Source organism: Hetaerina americana, unplaced genomic scaffold (genome assembly GCF_022747635.1).
Source record: "Hetaerina americana unplaced genomic scaffold, ioHetAmer1.1.p SCAF_13, whole genome shotgun sequence".
NCBI classification, from domain to species: domain Eukaryota; kingdom Metazoa; phylum Arthropoda; class Insecta; order Odonata; family Calopterygidae; genus Hetaerina; species Hetaerina americana.
In genome coordinates, this window is record NW_027286403.1 from 10,500,091 (window position 1) to 10,521,918 (window position 21,828).

Here is a 21,828-nt window from a genome sequence, read left to right on the forward strand (position 1 = left end):
AAAAACAGATCTTTCAGTAAGCAATAACTTATCAAGTTCTTTATAAAATGCTCGAAATGACGATAAGAATATTTGTTTGATTGTGCTCATCAAAGATATTACTCTTTCTTCATCAAGAGAAATTAGACATGCATGATATTAAATTAATTATTCACTTCACAGCGTAATGGGCCAATTTGCCAACGGTGGGAATTAATTTTACGTTTCTACACAGAGCTTCTAAAATGCATAGACTGCGTTTAGTATAGGCTGAAAATATTTGACGCTACCCTAAAGTTGCCAAACTTGGATGCAGCAAGAAAGTCAGAAACGTTCAGTTCCTGGATAAACCAGGGTGGAAGGTCTCTCTGATAGCAAAGAGTCCGAAGTAGGAAGTCAAAAGTTACACGCCGAAGTCTTCCTCTCACAGCGAAATGATTGTTCAGATTTGAAAATTAGACCACGTGTAAAAATTAAAAATGAATCCCTATACTGACAATTTTATATAATTGATTTTCCTTCCCAAACTGAATGATGCACACTCTACACTTTCCCTCCGTTTGCTTCAAGCAGAATGAACGTCTTCCATGAAGTCAAACCCGAAATTAATTAGAAATTGTCAATTTTCCACAAAATAAAATTTAATGCGACCGGTTTCAATGTAGCTACATCATTATCAGGTGTGGTTACATTGTAACCGGTCGTGTTAAATTTTATTTCGTGGAAAATTGCCAATTTTTAATTAATCATGATATTCCACCAAATCACCCCTGAAACGTCTCTTTCTATTTGACCCGAAAGTGTATAAACATAGCCTTACCTTATTTTTCAATGAAAAACTACGCTAAACAAGACTAAAATCTGTCATTTAACAAACCTTTTCATTTTCCTTGTTTTAGATTTCATTGTCTAATAACAAATGTTATAAATTCCTTCATTTATTTAATTTATGCCTGAGATTTCAACTGCCACAAGCTACTTGAATTCTTGGCGCATGCACTATTAATAAACTAATTATTATCATCTCAAAGTCTCTTAAGGGTGACAAATTTCCTGCCCCCTGTGCAAATGATACTATGAAATATGATAGCATTCAAGGTATTGTTTTATTATTTCAATTCATTTGCATGAATGTTATCACGACAGAAAAAAGAATATTGTGCCAATATTATCGAAAGCTCCATCATTCACGGAGATCGAAATTAAACCAAGGATTACATGTATCACCTCACCAAACACTATGTGAAAGAACGGCTGCTTCAATTTTAATTCCTCATCCAGTATCATCCAAGAGTAATATTATTACAGCGGTCTTATTTCATCAAAGATTACACATAGATAGATGCCCTCAAAATCGCATTTCCTTTTGCGTAAAATGTAAAAAAAACAAAATAAATCGTAAACGGATGGAAGGACACCTTGTTGGACGTTATTCAAAAGCATGACACTTACAATTAGGTTGCTTTAAGCGCTAACTAGTAAACGTTCACCAAAGCCGCGAGAACAAAACTAAAAATAATTGCAAGTACTACCAAATTAGACCATTTTTATGATTTGTTCTTTAGGAATTGTTAAAATACTTCATCAGAAAAGTGTTGACAAGGTTCTATGTAACACTGATTCTCCCTCTAGAATGCGAGAGTTTGTTGCGGTGGTATACATCCATATTCTCTTTTGTTTTCTTCAGAAATTCCCGCTTGCCTAACATTTTCCCTTCTAAAACAGTAAAATTCAACACCCATTACGCTTCCTCCTCCACCATCCTCATTTTCTCAGTTTCATAATTCCATCACTAATACTATCACAACACTGATAATATCACATCGCTAACAACATCACCATCTTCCCGCATCGAGTGCACTCTTTTACCTCTCTTCTCAGTTAACTTCCGCTTTAATACGCAACGGCATCACCGGACTCTGATCAACCTGTAAGTCCATTTCCTTTACTCAAACGAAAGTTTGTGAATGAAAAAGCAGACATCTATGCCACATTTTTTCTCCACGTCTCTCTAACGACTGCCAGCCATCAACTTGTTCCATTTATCGAGGGATCCAGGTTTGAAAATCGGTCAAGGCGAATAATTTTACTTTACACTTGGAAAATGTTGAATCAATTGGTTCCTTATTTGATTTCGCTTCCGAGAGTAAAGTCAATCTTCTAATAACTTTATTGTACGGTTTTTGCAATGCCAATTCTATTTGATTAGCTCAATGACACAGATAAATTTGAAATTATCTATAATGGAACCAGATATTATTTATCTATGAATAATAGGGTTCCAAGTCAGAAAAATATCTAAATAACCAATTAAAAACATTGTGGTCCACTATATTTTTATATTAAGTTGAAATGAATTAGGATTCGATCTTTTTCCCAGCATAATGTACCAAACGATAAGTTCAACAGCTTTTTCTCTAAATGTAAAGTTAATTCACATGATAGGTTAGGAATTAAGTATCATGCATAATGAATATTTATATCATCATACACATAAGAATCTTCGAAACAATTCAATTTAAACAAATTAAAATACAAGTATGTATAAAATATCGTTCCCAATTGTTTCCTGACGTGCGCGTGAAGTGTTGAATTCAGACCTTCGGCTAAGTGTGCACATGATTGCAGATCGTATTGGCATCGATAAGACGACAGTGCACACCATTATCACTGAAAATTTTACAATGTGAAAAATCTGCGCCAAACTCGTCCCGAGGTTCTTGACGGACGACCAAAAGCAGAGTCGAGAGTCTGCTCGGGAACACCTTCTGCAACGGCATCGCGACGATTCCTCAACCCCATTACAGTCCCGAATTGGCACCAGAAGACTATTTCCTATTCCCAAAAGTAAAATCCTCCCTCAAAGGACACTATCATGGAACCCTAAGTGGCGTCAAAGAAGCTTGCACGCGTACCCTTGAGGACCTTCTGGAATCCGCCAACCAGGGAGTCTTCGAGCCGTGAAAAAGCCGCTGGTAAAAGTGTGTCGACGTTCAAGGGCTGTACTTTGAAGACTTTTGAGACAATGTAGTAACATCTGCAAGACATCTATATTGCCAAAACTCCTCCCGATACATTTTATGCAAGCCATGCAGTAAAAAAATCCGTAACCGGCTGCAATATAACAGAGTGAGAAGATGAACACTTGCTCGATATTAAGAAGGAAAATAATTTCAAATAATAATCTTTAGAATATACAAAGAATTATCGACTACCGTCACATTGAGGTCCATTTATGAATAAAGATAATCACAAATATTGAATAAAGATAAGAATAAATCACTCAAGTGACATGGCGTGAGTCATACATGGAGCCAAATATTCCCAAGAGGTGGGAGGAAAGACAGAACTTGGTAGAAAATATAACAGGATTATTGATACTTATAATAGCCATTATAATAGCCATTATACTTCAAATAATTTTGACCTCTGCCAGTATGACGGTAATGTTTTTAACCATTTATCGAAGAAACATTGGAAACATTGACTACTGTCTAATTTCTTGATTTCAATTCCACAAGTTGTATGGTTTTATTTTCGGCCTTATGAATTTCACGGTTTTTAAATGAGGACCAATTTGGATTTCGAAGAAGTAGAGGAACAAGAGAATCTATTTTCGCTCCCAGACTTAGCATAGAGCAAGGAATTAATCAAGATCAACCGACCTGTATTGTATTCATGAATGTGGAGAAGTCTTTGACAATGTGGACTAGAAGAAGATGCTTCGTTTCCTAAAAGAAATGCGAGTGACCTAAAACGACAGGACAATGATAATCATTCTATAAATAGAACAGACGACATCGATTAGATGTGAAGAAAGCAGAGAAGAAGCCAAAAATAAAGGGAAGAGCAAGGCAGGGTAGTTAATTATCGCCCTTGATATTTAATGTGCAAATTGAGGAGGCAATGAACGAGATCATGGGAAAGATAAAAGCCACATGCGAGTGAACCGAGAAAAGATACGGAAGCACGCTGCGATTTGCGGACGCCATAACTACCTTGGGGGAGAAAAAAGTGGACCTGACAAGAAACCAGATGGTAAGATGAATGGGATGAATAAGTATAATCTTAAGATGCACAAGAATTAAATGAAGGTGATAATTTATAGTTGAAGTAGTGAAGATAATTTAGAAATAAGACTATGTAAACAAACTTTGGTACAAGAGGAAGATTTCTGCTATTTTGGCAGCAAGTTTTCTAGCAATTGAAGAAGCGAGTATAAGGATAGAAAGTAGGAATGGCAAAGAAGGCTCACCTTCAGAAGACGCAACTACTGACGTTATATAGCCCCAGTTTTATATAAGAAAGTGATTAATTACATATATTGAGTTTACTCTTGTACAGCTGTAATTCATGGATGATTGAGAGAGCATAGAAAAGTTTGGATGTATCTGAAATGTAATGAATAATGACGATGTCTTGAGAATATTGGTATTAGATTGATTGGAAGAGTAAAATATGGTGAAGTATTTCGATGAGAGGGTGAAGAGAGAACTTTTTAGTGGACACACAAGAAGAAGAAGAAGGAGCATAATAGGATGCATTATGAGATACGATAATTCATCTACTCAAATATACCCATAGTTTCCTAGACAAGTTAGGAGTGATAACAACAATAAATGGGTGTGGAAAAAATCAGAGGAAGACATTGGGTAATAAATGAGAAGCTAGCGATGTACCTTAAAGGAGGTATGACGGAGTAATGAATACGGTAAGATGGCATAAGTGGCGAACAGGACAGTTTGGAGAGCTGCAACAAAGTAAGTTTCGGATTGAAAACATGGTATGATGACAAATTTTCCTATTATTTATCAAGCGTAGAGCATTCTTGTAGCATGACTTTAATCTTGATGAACCACATGACGTTTAGAGTGCAATATGAACTAGTTGTGGTATATATTGCAGAAATACGTGTATCACACACATATGTGTAGAGCCCTTTAATATTCCCGCTGAAAGATTTCAAGAAATTTCACGCATGAAAATGGCGTTATCAATGCCTATTAGTTCTGCCATAAGAATCCATGGCTTTACATCACCAAAAAATAATTATTTTATAAAATCATAAAAACGCGAAGATATATAAAATTTATCTGCTGACCGTTTGCACTTAAATAATGATGATGCATTTATTTTCCTCACCAAGTTAAAATTTACTAGATACTTCTTAAGGAACAGGTTTTTGCTGAACTAAGCATAGTACCTCACTAGAATACCGTTGGTTAATTAGTTGACGGTGGTATTTATCAAACAGTTTACTGATATACGTACATAGGAATCCTATAAATTGATGATCAACATATCTTGCCCATGAAAATGCTACAAAGTAGGCTACAGGCCCACTGATTTCATTAGGCTCATTTTATCTGTAGTAACATTTAAGGTGCGTCGTCGATAAACTAAGATATTAAGTGCTCCCGAAAATATATTTGGCTTTATTTTTATTAACATTACAAGGATACTATCACAGGTACTATTTGAGGAGAAAATTAATCGTGGCTATGGTTAACTAATGCTTGAGTTCAACGCGCATCCGCGAAAAGAAATGAACCTTTCGAGGTTTTCTTTAAATTAACAAAATTGCATCAATTATTTCAATAAAATAATACAAAAAACCCAGTTATTATTGCATTTTATTTAACTCAGGGTATTAAAGATTTTTGGCTCAAAATTTACCCAACTTGGGTACCCAAGGAGTTAATATTATATAAAATGCTGATCAATTTATCGATATTTTAAAATTGCACTTCTTAATTAATGTTGACGAGTACAAAGGAATTTGCATAATGATAGAAATAATTAGAGAAACTCATGAAAGTCTGCAGGTAGCTTACCCGGGCGAGACTATAATTGCTATGGTTCTGGGGATTGATTTACAAGGGATGTTATCACAGACGTAAACACATTTGCATGTGCGTTTTTCAGAGGGCACTTGAAGATCCTAAGAAGAACGGGGTAGTCAAGGAGAGAAAGTTAAGATTATCTCGAGATCTGAAAAGCCATGCTTATAGTGGCTGTGCATCCTAAAAAAACACGGACGCATAAATTATGGAGAAAGGAGAGAGCAATCTAATTACCGTGTTGCTAGCTCAGCCAAGCATATAAATAAATAGCCAACTGAGAGAGGCTCTTATAAAATCTATATCTAAATTGAGTGCTTGGGTATAATTAAGATACCTTATACTCAGGCTAGTTCAAAGAAGCCATGGAACAATTAGACAATGACACTCATACATTTTAGCTACGTAGAGGTTCCCTTTTCTAATGGGCGCCGTTCTCTCCTCCAAGGTTTAAAATGATGCTAGTTTTAGTTTCGCTCAGAAAAGCAATGTTAGATGTCCAATAGCCTTGAAACCAACAGCACACAATAGCAGTGGTAAGATTAAATAAGGGCGTTGCCACTGGCCATACATTTATCATCTCTGGCGATTCCCTGCTTAATCTTACTCCCCTTCGGCTATTCGCCGAGATTCAGATACACAGATATTAAAACTTTCCGGCAAAAGCATGAAGTTTAAGGAATGAAGTTAAATGGCATTTATGGATCTGCTTGGAGCGAAAGAATTTTCGAAACCGGAAAAAGTAATCGCATATGCATACACTTACACGAATAACTCGGAGGTTGGTTTCACTAGGGGAGGACGGAGCTGAACACGCACAAGCCAATAAAACGAGTTAGATTCACGATATTAGGGGCCCAGATACTTTTGAAGGTAATCTTTATGGAACTCCTTAGGTGACGCCGCTTGGATTTCAGTTGGGAGTGCATAGCTTAGCAGTCACAATCTTGCGGTCAATAGTCGAACAATCCGCAGACCACGTCACCGCGTTGCCCGTTAAAAAAATTTGATAAGAGTCACTGTTTCACAACTAAATACGAGATGACATTTATTTTAGAAGATGGAGTTTGTACCCGAACATCCTCAGATACGAATATTCTATATCTGTACACTAGAAACTTCATAAAATCTATTTTAGTAGAGGAGTATGAAATGGTTTAATAGAAGGCAATTGGAAACAGAAATTCCGTAGCCATAAGCCTAATGGGAATACATAGTCGGAGGGTTCAAAAGATATATTTGGAATGCGACCTAAAACTACTACGTGGAAATCAATGCCAATTAAATGTAAACTTGCACAGAAGAATTAGCAACGCTGAGCAATGCTGTTAAGGCATATTTATGGATATTTAGACAATTGCTAGCTTCCATGCAATGTCCTACACGCCTATGGCATAGATCTAGCGTTCAATTATTTTCTACCGTAATCATACCAAATTCCAATCTGAGCATTATGCCTTTAATATTATAAGTAACCTCTTTTCTTTCCTCCTTCAATTCAATAAAATTTCTTTTCACGGCCATCCGCTAGAGAGAAGCAGTGAAGAGCCTAGAAATGAATGAAACTCGTCGACTCCCGAGCAATGCGGTGACGTACGTATGTTCGAAACCAAAGGCACTCCATTGAGAGGGTTGCGATTACCTTTGGCACCGTCCAAAATCGTTCTTCATCTAGACCCTAATGGCATTCATTTATTGCAGGAAGATTTTCTGAGGCACATATTCACTCGAACAACCACCCAATTCGGAGATTATTGAGATTCCAAGCCAAATCAGGAGATAAGGGAATACAGATGAAAAAGAAAAAAGCCTGACTCGCGAGATAATATATTAGAATATTCTCACGAGTCACGATCACAAAAAGTGAACACAAAGAGCGCAAAACCTTCAGTGAAAAGACGTCATCTAGCATAGGTCTCCGGTATCCGAACATTCCCGGCCAGCTCAGTGACGGCTCTCAGGATATGAAGTAAATGTCTTTAAAGTTGTCTTTCACGGATTTCATCAATCTACTGCATTTACGATTCGCTCACCCGATAAGACTCATCGCGTACATAACATTGGTCCTTGGCGTGTCCTGCTCGTGAAATGAACAAAGAAGTACCTGATGCTTCATTAAAGAATATACCACCAGCAGCGTGAATTTCGAGGATTCGTTAAGCTGTTTGGTGCATGTGGAGTGAAAGAACACTTGCGAAAGGATAGATGGTAAATGAAAAAAAACTATTCAAATTGAACTTAGAACGAGTTGAATGATGTAATAAACTTCTAAGTGATACGTTGTTTCCAACACATTATAGGGTAATCAATTACAAAAAAAATATTTATTTCAATGCTTTCAAAGAGATGATATCGATGGCATTTTGAACAGAATGTAGGATCGCCATTGCACATTTATTTTATCCAATAAGCGCTAAGGAATGCACCAAACCACTTAGTTATACTCATTTTCATTCCTCGTCGTATTTATGTAAAGGAACACGATTCCATGAGAAGTAGTCACCATAACACGGTCGAAAATGTTAGCTGGACAAAATGCATTTCATTGATTTCATTACTTAATTTAATTGAAGTAGTTACTTTCTTCGCCAAAATGTAAATCTTTCGACAGACCACGAAACAAAGTGCAATTCCATAGTAACGCAGATAAATTCAACAAATAACGAGGGTACCTATCATTGAGACAAATAAATAAAATTGACCTTACCAATATTTTGTTCATGCATAATTTGGATCCCCAAATCAAAATCATTAATTTAACATCATTTTATGTGAATGTGTACGTTGATATATAAAATATATGTATACGTATCTATGTATATACATGTATATGTGTGTAATTATATGTATATATGCATATATATACATATATATGTATATATATATAAATATATACATATAATGTGTATATTACAAAGCCTAGTCTTTCCAATAATCGTTTGACTGCTGGGAAAGCTGGGCTTTTGTTCAGGGTCACAGCCGTAGACCCGTCTCCCATAGATCCGTAGGTCCTATGGCTCATATCCAATTATGACTGTTTTTAGAAAACCTGGGACATTGTTGCGGCCTGAAGAAAGTACCCTGAAGCTGCAGCACGGAATTCTGGACGTTGACAAGATTTAAGTGAGTGCGACGAGGCAGCTGATTCCAAAAAAGGATTTCGCCAATTGCTTTGAAAAGTGGAAGAGACGTTAGGATAAGTGTGTGAGATCCCAAGGGTAGTACTTAGAAGGGGACAAAACCTTATTGCTATAGATAAGCTATTTTTCTCAAATTATTGGCTGGAATTCCGGAGAAAATATTACTCAAGATGTTCGAGATCTCACTGGACCACTTTTTTTGAATTCTTTTAAAATAATTGCGCATTTGATTGATGGTATGATTGTTCGGCGTTTCGGCATGTTCCCCTGTAAAGATTTTCCACTAGCCCTAAAAGTCAATTACGAATTTTTACGGAAACGATAAACATGTTACCCACTTGTTGGTGAGTATTATTATCTCTAGGTATTGGAGATGGATTTCATCAATTTTTAACCAAACCAGATCAAAGTATGATTTCTTTAAAAACGACCTTCATGAAAATACTCATGTAGTATGACACAAAAACAATTTTATTATATATTGAGTCCATCGCTTCGGCCTAGTTTTGGCCTCATCGAGATTGATATCAGACGAGCCGGGAGGGTTAATTGATTAAATAGGTCTTTCTCCCTCCAGTCTCCCCTCCCACGCCCTTTCTCAGCCCCCTTTCCCGCCCCCTCCAACCTCCAGAGACGGTTTGCTCAGGGGAGCGAGACGCTTAGCTCTGATTCGTACACCTGGCTGGCCAAGTCATTCCAATCTTCGCCGTGGCAACGTTCCCCGAACTTCTTAGAACGACATAGGGTGAGGCTCCCCAGTCTTCCTTCAGCTGCGGCTGCCTGTTCGTTTTCTTTTGCCTCTGTGAGGCAGTAAGGCGACGAAGCAAGCCATTCTCTTCCGCGGGTGAAGGCAGAGCAGGTATGAGGAAAGAAAAGGTACTCGCCTGAGTATCTTTTCTTTCCTTGAATCCTGACGGGTGGCCACCTTAGAGCACATCTCAATTACTCCCATGGGTAACTAAATTCTAAAAATTATTATTGAAAATTTCAAGCATCTGTAGAAAACGTGTGAGATATTTATTTTCCTTGCGCTAATATGATCAATTATGAATCAAACAGTGCGTAAATCTGTTGCTATTCAGCCCCATGATGTTGCTTGCGTGTTTTCTGAGAAATACCCACCAAGCCGCTGTAAGGAAGTGTGGCGGAACACAGGGTGCGTTCCGAAATTAATGCAATTAAATTTTCCGTGCCACTCTTATTGGTCGGAATGGGATCCAACCGCTTGGAGTAGGTGGGGGAAACTCTATGATTTACCACAAAACCGGTCTCAGTGCTCTCCAAGTTGTGAAAGCAGCAGGACGTCAGTTGTTGTAAACCTCTGAGCGCCGAACGTGTCACGAAAAAATGGAATCGATGAACCCGCAACGTTACGCGATTAATAAGTTTTGTACCAAACTGAAAAAAACTCTTGAGGAGACCAACAAAATGAATTGTGAGGCTTACGGGGACTGCTCTGTCCTACTCAAAAGTTTCGAGGAGGTTAATGGCCTTAAGGAAGGCCAGGAAGAGGTTCAAGTCGAACAACGCTATAAGGGACCGTCAATAATTTAAATAATTTCGGCCGCGAATATTTCAAGTGAACTTTTGCAACGTATTGAAAATGAACCTGATTATTTGGAAACGCCCTCACTGCTGCTGAAACCTGGGTCTTTTTTTAATTTGACCCAGAAATAAAATGCCAAAGCTCTGACCGCCGACATGCCTAAAATGCCCACCGACCAGTCCCCCAACCTCAAAAAGGTAACAATGAGCAAATCAAAAGTGGAAACAATGCTCATTGTCTTTTTCGACAGTAAGGGAGTGGTTCATAAGGAGTTTATTCCTCAAGGAAAGACAGTTAACGCTGCCTACATCGTGGATGTTCTGGAAAGATTCCAAAAAAGGGTAATCAGGACGAGTAAAGACATCTCCGCTACCTGGCAACTCCACCACGACAACGCGCCTTGCCACGAAGCACTATGAGTCCGCGAGTTCCTGGCCAAACAACAGGTGCTAACGTTGCCCTACCCCCCCTATAGTCCTGATGTCGCCCCAACTTCTTTTTGTTCCCTCGGATTAAGGCAGCCCTGAAAGGAACTCGTTTTCCGTTCATAGAAGAGATCCAATCAGCCGTGACGAAGACCTTGCGCGACCCTGATTGTCGATGGAAAAATAGGTCGAGTCCCAAGGATAATACTTTGATGACTTTTAAGTGTTTGTACAAATTTGTTCAATAAATTTCTTAAAAATAAAAGCATTACTTTCGGAACACACCCTGAACATATAGTTATGCACGCAAAGCTATTAGTTTATTAATGTATGGGATAAGAATAATTTCATATACTTAACACTGACATACACACATAGATGCCTACATGTATCATGCAATAATTGACAAAATTATTAACTGTTTCCTTTAAAAGTTCGGTTGCAAGGGTCTGTTTCTGTTATGATTATATATCGTGTAAGGGAAGAACGAGTACTTGAATCTGTCTGGGATGAATTTTATTTATATTATTTTATCATAGGAGTCAAATCAACCAATGTAATTTGGCACAATGCTAATATTCCCAATGTCTCAGGAATACTCGTGTGTCATGTACCTTTCTATTAGCCTTAATTTTACCTACATTCTTCGTGAATCAAGAGTATCCCAACCTAGTTCCACAATATACCCTCACGCTCTTCTTGTTCCATTTTTTTTAACAAACCTGGCGTGTTTTCTTTGAAATACCTGGGAGAAAACTTGATTCCAAGTCCTGAAATAAAGTTTTCTCCCATGTAATTCCGAATACTTGCAATTTATATCAAATGTAAACTATAGCGAAGTAATATATCTCTTTTACCTTTCGTTTCAATCTACCTTAAGAAACTTAGCATAGTAAAGCTGACCAGCATATTCTCCTGCTGTGTGTCCCCCACGCATGCAGATGATGAAGTAAAACATGCCATATAGTCAAATGCGAGGTCAAATCTGTAAATCCACTGAACAAAGTGGAAATATATTTATGCTTATCAGTTATCGCGAAAATCTATCACGTACGATGGATGCATGCATGCCCCTCTCTCGCACAGTCTCGGAATATCCTACAACTTAAAAAAAACAGGTTAATAATGAACATGGAATGACCACCACATCAATATTATAGCTATAATTAAAATTCCCATATCTGTTTATGATTATTTGATTTTGGATATCGATCGTGAGAATGTGACAATTGGTGCAACTGCACTCTCTCCCCACGTTCACACCAAGGACAGAACAATACAGTAACTCAAAATTCTCTCAATCGCGATATTACTTGAGATTACTCGAAATATAACACACATTTATTGGTAAATAATAAAAAAAAAAACTTAATGTTTGATATAGCGTTTTTGGTGTTGAACCAGCCACGCAATCATGTGGTGCGTTTCAAAATATCATTCAAAAGTAGGAAAAGGATAATTTTCGAGTGATGAACGATTTCGAAGGCTGCGAATAATCACAAATATTCAAAAGTTACAATTCATTGTGCGTATTTTCCTCTTTTCCACAGGTGGTTTAAGAAAAGACTTGGGACGGAGAGTAAAATCCACTATGACAAATACTAGGGTGATTATTATTATTAATATCGGAAATATACTGTAATTTAAGGTTTTCGACGGCGACAAATTTCTTCTCTCTCTTAATAAAACCAAAACCGACACCCAACAGTACAATAAGATCAGAATGCTCATGAAGCTTGAGACTCTACCCTCAGGCTTTCTAGGTGGAATTTACCATCCTACCGCCATGAAATGGCCCATTAACCGAAAAAGAACCTTCCCTGCTACGATTTAGAAACCTTTTAGACGCAATTACTCAATTGTCACAGCTATGATCTTATGAAACCTATTTAACGCAGTAGCAAACGAACATTTCAGGGAATGAAGTTCGAACATATTTTTCTGAATGTATAAAGTTGTAAAAAAGAAAAAATGCAATAATGTGTACGTTTACAAAAAGAATTATGAGACGGCACGGTTCCACAGGTATGACCAGATTAAGTCAAATAAACAGCACTAATAGGTATACTTTTACAGAACAATTGGACAAGAAAGTTAAAATGCAGCTGATAATGCAGATACGTTTTCCGACCTATCTGGAAGCTGCAAATACTATACTTCTATCGGTTCTTTCTATAGCATGAGAACCCACAAAGTTGAGGCTGGTACGATATAATTCGCATAGAGTTATTTGCTATCGTTAGCAATTGGTGCTTTAAGGCTCTCCAACATGATTTCACAGGTGATTCTAACCTCAACCTTATACTGAAAATGCAGTTTTTGTCAACACTATAAACATACACAAAGAGGGATTTTAAACAGCGACCTTCGGGTTTTCCGACAGGGGCGTTAGTCTGTTTGGACTATCGCGGGAATAGAGTGTTTACTTTATGTTTTCACGTAACAGTAAGGCGCCGTGCTCAATTATAGTAGTGCATACTGAAACGGTAAAAATATTTTGGAATTTTTCTAACTGTACTAAGTTCATATAATTCATTGCTACAAAGGCTTATGCGATACGTGAAATGATTCCGAGTTTGAATGTTGTTTAATGAGCATCCGGTGAAGGATGGCAGACCACACAAACTGCGGGAATCTCAACAACTGACCTCGATGCATTTTAATTTCCATATGTTCACGGTTATTCGCTTTAGTTCGCATTAATATTTAATTCCGCTTTTTCCGACCAAGGAAATTGGCAACTGGATCATTTTTCCCTGAATTTTAACTCTAAATATAATAATTCACTTTAAATGCCAAGAGTAATTATCCATTAATATTAGGAACAAAATCGGCAAATAGAGAAGCACTAGAGGAACAAACTATGAGAATTTCCAAAAAATAGTTGAATAGTGAATTTTATACGTTTGCATACCATTGCCGACTTACGCTGGAGAGCACTTAAGAATGATACAGAATCCTACATATTTCATGATGGAATAGAATTTACTGAACGGAATAGTCATTATAGGTTTAATGGATGTCATTGATATCGGTTGTGCTTATTTCCGACTTTCATTTAGCGAAAACAATCTCTGCTAATGACCCATTAAATCCATATTTATACCATATACACAGTAATCAACTTGACGGTCGTCTTGGTAGGTAATGGTAGAGTTCACCGAGTACTAAGCCCTAAGGTGTGTGAAATTCACACATTAAATAGGGAGGCTAGTGCCTTTCCTTTTGCCGGCTATGCATTGGCATGAACATCTGGTACCTGAAAATTGACATACCTTGGATGGAGCTGAGGATGTACTTGAAAGACGTACCCGGGAATCAAAACCGGGCCCCCCGGTAGGTAGTCCAACGCTGTACTAATGGACCAACGCGACCCGCTGAATCCATATATGCACCCAATATTTGACAAAGCCAGCATAAGAATATAATATGTTAGAAGCGATATGGTGACACTGGAGGGTAAATATTAGGTATTCATTAAACATGAAGTAAACCCTACTTAAAGATGCCATTAGGTCCAAGGCTGATTATTTTTCAGCTAACGATAAGGGATATTCATTAATAGAATAAGGATTATTCTAATAGGTTAGGCAAGGTTTTGATGTGTCTTGGACTCCTAAATCTTAACTTACATGACAAAAAATATAATTCAATCCCATACGTCAAAAAACAATAACTCAACCTTCATTAGTACTTTATCAAATATTGGGTGGCAAAATGAATTTCAATGAAACACATCAAATTTCTCCATGGGAGGAGATTTTAGACTTCCCATCCGAAAAGCATGGAACCCATACGGATTAGCGCAGAAATTCAATAGGAGGAATTACGCGCCCCTAGCCTTCCCTCTCTGGGGAAACATTGCTTGGTTAAGATAGAATGGAAGGAAAAAAGAGGGCGAATAGTTCACAGAGGTCACACGAGAGGAAGGTGGCGTTTCTCTCTACCTGTTATCGCAGACACCGGAAGGGGCGGCGTGACGTCGGAGTTGCTCCTACTATTTTCTGGGGAGGGCGAAGTGGAGATGGCGGATGAGCCAGACGAAGTGAGGGACGATGTCGACGAATTGGACGCCGAGGATATGGGCTGCCCGCTGGCCGAGATCCGACGCGGCAGGTTAGCGCAGCCGGCAGCATCAAACAGTTCCTTCACCCGATTGTACACCACTTCCGTGGGGTTATGCAAGTAGAAAGAGTCGCCGTGCGCCAGGGTTGCACTCCCCAATGACGACTGTCCGATGCTCACCCGGCAGCCGTTGGTACTGGAAAAGGATTACAATTTTTGGTCATCGTGAGTGCAACAGGAGATAAAAACATACAAGAACAGATATTCAGGCACCTGTCATATGAAATTGACAGGTGCCTGAATTCTGTGAATTCATCCCAGAAAAAAATGTAGAGGATTTTTAAAATGCAATCATATACTAAAGAGTGAAGTTCTCATTCTTGTCACCAGAGTTGCGCGTTCTATAGAGCAGAAAGCCTGCCACATTGGAGCGCTCAATCATTTAATTTATCTTTAAACCTTATCACGAACTTATATTTTTCACATTAATTCATGATAAATTAACAAAGTTCTTTTTATCATGGAACAAAAGGAACTATAAAATTGTATGAGACTCGTGGGTTGCAGAATTCAATTTGAGGTCACACCCATCTTTACGATTACCATGGTGATTAGTTCGATATTCGGGCGGGGATTATTTCGGTAGCTCCTTTGATTTTTTACATTTAAAAAGATGAGAAAATTAATATTTTATACAACCAGGATAAGTTTTCTTTTTCCTCCCATAGGACGATAATTATATTTTAATAAATGAGGATCTTTTATGAGATGCGGGTTTACCATTGCATATGGACTAACAAGGTAAATCAGAATAGAAATCATCGTAACAAAAAGAAACCATGTTCCTTAATGATCTCTCCCATCCTGTTAGATGATTGGACAACTCATTACCCGGCGTAAAGCTTGGTTTTCAAGAACGACGGATCCGTGATTGAGTAACGCATGATGCATGAGCATGAATCACTTTATTAATGGGCGCCGTGCGCTTACTGTTTCCAAGCATCGCTGACAGCAATCACGTCCGCGCGGACGCAGAACGGCACCACTGATCCAAATCGACCCGCTGCCTCCAGTCTCCTCTCGCAGGCATGCATTGATGCTGCACTTATTTTTTATTGCATCAGGTTTCGCTGTGATTCAAGTCTCCAGACGTAAAAACCCAATTATTTCATCTGCTAATAAAAAAGTTAGTTATTTTTTCCCACGGAATTAATCGCGGACAACGCGTTTCAATGCACATGCATCATCTGTTGACACAAAATATAATTTTATCCATAAAACCCCGAGAATATATAGGATAAACTGGGAGGTTTGGAAGATGTGGGATGGGAGGAGAGGGAGGATGGCAAAGATTTTCGTCATTCTCAGTGAGGCACGTTTGTTAGCAAGAGAGGGGAATGATTGACAAGTGTCAAGTCAAGTCAATAAAAATGATGACCATTTTTCCGACTCCAATTCTAGCGCGTGTTTCTCAATTCTAATGCTAAAACTTCTTCCAATTTGACCAAATATTCATAATCCCACAAGTGTCACATGTTAGCCGATAAACCCCATTTTTATTTATTGGATCCAATTCGTCGTTCTTGTTGCTGAGAGAAGTGGTAAATATAATCTTATATTTATTTTCATTTCAAACCAAATTCGGGTCAACAATTTCCTCCGTAAAGAAGATACATGTGCATTGTAACGGGAATTACGTCATATATTCTGTGGAAATCCGAAACTAACTTTTATTATAATGAAATATTTCCATAAACTGGAATTGGCCTCGATTACCTATATTTCACTGACGCAGAGATTTGAATATTACGTAACACAAAGTCACTTATAAAAATTAGGAAGACCACATGTCAAAAATACTTTTATCCTGAGGGAGGCAAAGTAAGGCCCATTGGTGAGATACACGAAAATATAGTAAGGGTCTCGAAAAAATGTAACTTTAGGTGGCGAAATGCCCCGACGAAACTTCATGAATTGCGCTCTTGTCACTTTTATACTTTACGTAGATATGTGTATACCCGTGATGTGACGCCAGACACCGGAACAATTTCAAAAGCCATTTGAAAAATTTTAATTTTATACAGTGGGAGTGTTCGACAACAATATTTTACCACTTTCGGGTCTTTGAGGCGCTACATCAATGTCCAAACGAACGAAAAGTACAATAAAATATTATCCAGCGACATTTTTCAATCTAGGAATCATTCGAACCAACAAGGCGCCAATATACGTAGTGATGTGTATGCTCGCTATCTATTCTTTCGGCTCGCGTTAATCGGCCATCTTTTTGACGGACGATGTAATCTAAACGGAGGAAATTTTAATTTATGAAAAAATTTCCATGTCCATCGATTTTTATCGCTCCCAATTTTTCCTGGCGGCGATACTGCACCGCATTCATTAGAACGGCCTATACGAATTGTTCTCGAATACAAATATAAGCTTTCCACAATGTGTTTGAAATTCCATGTACATTTGATTTGAGCAGAATGATAATTATCATTGAGGACTAAGAGAGAGACAAAGATGCTCGTTTGTTTAAATTTAAAAAGTTCATCATATCTGAATTTTCTTTTCCTATCATTAATAAACTATTAAATATTGAAGGATTTTTCTTCGGTCATTAAGTGGACTAAGGGACCCTGGAACTAGCTAGCATTGTTTATAATGGGAGGATGATGAGCGCGTAAGTCAATTCGGGCGTTTCAATCCATCTCGATTCACTAGACAATGGCGGCTGCACTTTTTGGGTCGAGGTCGAGATTGTGAAAATCGTGTAATGTGCATATATTATTAGGGAACTTGAACATATATTATTAGGGGAAAAATCTTATCAAATACTTGGAAAAAACCTCTAGCTGAGGAACTTTTCTTTCTCTTGTGGGAAACGTACATGGGAAATATGCAGGAAAGATAACAGAATATCAGGGTAAATTACAAGAGGGTGAGGAAGGACTGAATATACAACGTATATAAGATAAAATAGCATTGTTAAATTTCACTGGTTAGCGTATCTCACATAAATGATGCTGCAATGACAAACGCTATTATGCTGACTGGCTGGTATTGCTGTTAGATAGACTGCAAAGGAGAGGATTTAGAGATGTACAAAATGTTTTGATAGCCTTCCAACTATTAGTATGACGAGATTGTTAATAAATGGATTAAGTGGAATTAATACTCTTACTCTTTGCAAGACATAACTAAGGTAAACTTTTAACAAGAAGGCCTCCACGTGACCTTGATTATAATGCATTACAAACCTCATTGCACGTCCAGTAGCAGAGATCATGAAAATGAGATCACGGAGATAAGCAGCGGAACTGAGAGGTTTTAAATTAAATACTGCCCGAAAGATAAGATACCAGAATAATTGTCACCGAAGCTACGTGGAGGATAATTTTTTTAGACTGCGTAGCTTCTTTCGTAACCATGAATCTATCTTATTCATGTTCTAACATTTTTGGCAGTATGCCTTGCATAGGTAGTAAGGCGTTCGGTAATAAGTTACTGTAAGTGTGGCTCATGCATTACTGGTTGTTACATGCATTTTCTCAATTTATATTGTATAAGTTCGTAGTTATTAACATTAAGGCATTATAATACAAAGTTTGCATAAAAATTATCGGTAACAATTTTTTCCTGACGTGTGCGTGAATTGTTCAATTTAGACCTTCGGTTAAGGGTGTGCATGATCGCACATCATATTAGCATCAATCAGATGACAGGGCACACCATTATCATTGAAAATTTGGCGATGCAAAAGATCTGCGCTAAACTCGTCCCGGGGGTCTTAACAGACGACCGAGAGCAGAATCGAAAGTCTACTTGCGAAGTCCTTTTGCAGCAGTATCACAACGATTCCCCAGCCCCTTTACAGTCCCGACTTGGAAACAGCAGACTATTCCCATTCCCTAAAGTGAAATCCTCCTTCAAAAGACACCACCATGGCCTAAGTGCCGTCAAAGAAGCTTGCACGCGTACTCTTTAGAACCTACCGGAATCCGCCTACCTAGGGAGCCTTCGATTCGTGGAAAAGCCGCTGGAAAAAGTGTGTCGGCACTTAAGGGATGTATGTACCTTATCGTGTACCGAGAACTTTGAGTAATTGCAGCAATATCTTAAATAAATTTATTTTTCCAAAACTTTTTATACAAATTATGTGTAGAGGTATTAAATGCCTGGTGTGAAATCAGGAGTCGATTAACATCATTAATTAACCATAACTCTCTCATCGGACGGCACACCACGCCTCTTCTTTGAAAATGGGACGGACGAGCATGATTGGCGGACATGCGGTTAAAAAATAATTCATTACTTCCTAATCAAATATATGCACCGTTTTATACACGCAACTTGGATTTAACTCAATTTTTCTTATGAAAATATTTGATATTTTAAATCTTTATTGATTTATTAGATGCGTTATGCGTCGTGGCATCCTAGCCTGTCGCACCGGAGTTCTAATCGGGGTGACACCTCTGGGCACCCAAATGATTTGAATTTTCTAGTACTATATCTTTCCAGGAAAGTTCAGGAACACAGGGATTGGAAAAGGACCCCCTGGCCTGATTGACTGTTGCGATTGGACAAAGTTATGAACAACGTTAAAAGACATGCTTAATGGGTCTTCAGCGCGAACACGTAATATGAACGCGAGAATGAACTCGTAACCGATGATGAAACGTTGCCCAAAGATTTTGGCTCGTGACTCAAATATTGAGATAGAGAATTAAAAATGCTAACAATATTATTTTGGATTTCTCGTAAGCATATCTGCGAAAGATGGTAGGGTGGATTAAAATGTCTAAAAAGTGCGAATGCCGGCAGGAAATTTAAGTTGTTGGTGGCTCGTGAAGTGTATAAAAAAATTTTTTTTCTGAGACAGCGACGGGTCCAAGGAGGGGAACATGGCAGTCATGGCCTTCCCCCGAGAATATTTTTTTATTTAATAAAAATTAATTTCAGTTACTCATAGGCCAGACACTATTTTTTGTAAATTTTGTCTAAAGAGCATAAAATTATCTACTAAAGAGTTCTATGCGGTCTCTACATTAGTTCAATTATTTGCAAATTCAATATTTGCATTTGATTTGATTTTCATCTTTCTGTGCAAAACAATAGATACAAATTCTTAATTTCATACACGAAAATGATGATACGTGGTAGAACAAGGGTAGAACGTTGGACTATTAATCGGAAGATCCGGCTTTGATTCTTTCTTTGGGCACCCTCAACATCACCCGTGTGATTTTTCGGGTAATTTCTGGGAAATCATAGGCGGCACAGGGAACGTTGCCCTCTCTAACTATGATGCGCGAATTTCACACGTCGTTGCCGGCTTAGCATTGGGTGAACACCACCATCACCTATCAATCAGACCTCCGGGTTGACCGTGTTTTTACATGAAAATGCTCCCTCTTTTACCTGCCTTCTAGACCATTTACAGGCCACAGTTTATATTCTTCTGAGACATACTTTTTTTATCAGCCATGGCTTAGGCGTTAGAAGCGGTGGCAGAACAAATTCGATAGGCGTCGCAGGAAAAACAATATGTTTTTAAAATCAAGATGACAGAAAAATGCCTAAGTCAGAAAAAAATAGTGACTCATAACAGTAATTCATCCCCGTATTATTGTATGGCAGCAAAAATTGGGTCTTCCAGGGTAAACGTAAATGTGGTGGTTGCTTCAGTGATGGGGTACTTGCGGAGTGTTGGCGATAAAAAAATTGTAATTTTTTGTTTTAAGAATTAGGCAGTGGTAATTTTTTTCCTGAAGTTAAGGTGAGAACTTGGTGGAATGTGGAGTGCGAATGAGATCCACCGATAACAGGAAAATATGAAAGAAGTGTACTACACGCTGTCTTGGTCATGATGAGAGGGTGGGCGAGAGTGGAATCACCAAATACCAAGTCATCAACGAGAAAATAATAAATGATTTGAAGGGGAAAGGGCAGACCGAGAAAGTCATAGGTGAATATGGATCTAGAGAAGAGGAATATATATTAGGAAGAGATGAGCGCGTGTAAAGCACTGTATGAATGTGAAAGAAGTGAAAGAGGAATAGGGGTTATGGCGGAATTTCACGTTCCAATTAAATAATAGCAACATGTCAACATGACTATAAAATATATCAGCAACCCAGAATCGCCATTTCAGGGAGAATTCCTCTTTGGGGTTGGTAAATAAGTTAAGATGCCAGAAAGATGGCAGCGGTGGAGGAATACCTAATATTTTTTCGCCAGAAACAGCATCGGCCGGTACCGTAGAGAGAGGGAAATTGGCAAAACCTCCAACAGGCCGGAGTGCATCTCCCATCGAAACACAGCGCAAGGGTCATTGCGGTCTTCTGTTTCCGTCCCGCATTAACCGTTAAACGGCAACGCTACTTTTTTCACCCTATTCTGGTAAAAATTTTGAAAAATTCGTATCTCACACCCATTATGACTACGAGAGTCCTATGGGGGCTCATTTTTTTCGTTTGCTAATGTAGAATCACGTGAAACAAAGATTTTTTTTCAATGTTTATTGGATGAGAGAAAATTAATTTTATATAGCGATATTATGAACCGCTCTGGGGTGTTTTCAGACCCCAGTTACCGTTCTAGGGTTAATACAGGGTACGCGGCGACACTAAAACGGAGCGCAGAACCGGATGCATGCAAACGTCGAGTTGGGTAGTCGCATTTACCTTGCACGGTAAATGACCTCCCAGAATTGCGCACGTGGCCCAGAACCGCTCCAGCCGGCCACTGGGCACATAGTGGGTGGGCGAGGAGGAGGCGTGGGTGTGTGTGTGCATGTGCGTACCTTCCGTTGGTGGAGGTGAGGA

General features: G+C 38.3%; 1 protein-coding gene across 1 annotated transcript in view; it reads right to left on the bottom strand.

Moving 5' to 3' along the window:
- f (espin protein forked) overlaps positions 1-21,828 on the bottom strand; it is a 114,060-nt gene that overhangs the window by 33,663 nt on the left and 58,569 nt on the right. Inside the window, exons 6-7 of the mRNA XM_071583313.1 lie at positions 21,722-21,798; positions 14,878-15,191 (exon numbers count right to left, since the gene is read on the bottom strand). Of these exons, the coding sequence (XP_071439414.1) occupies positions 14,878-15,191; positions 21,722-21,798 (391 nt within the window). The remainder of the gene's footprint in view (positions 1-14,877; positions 15,192-21,721; positions 21,799-21,828) is intronic.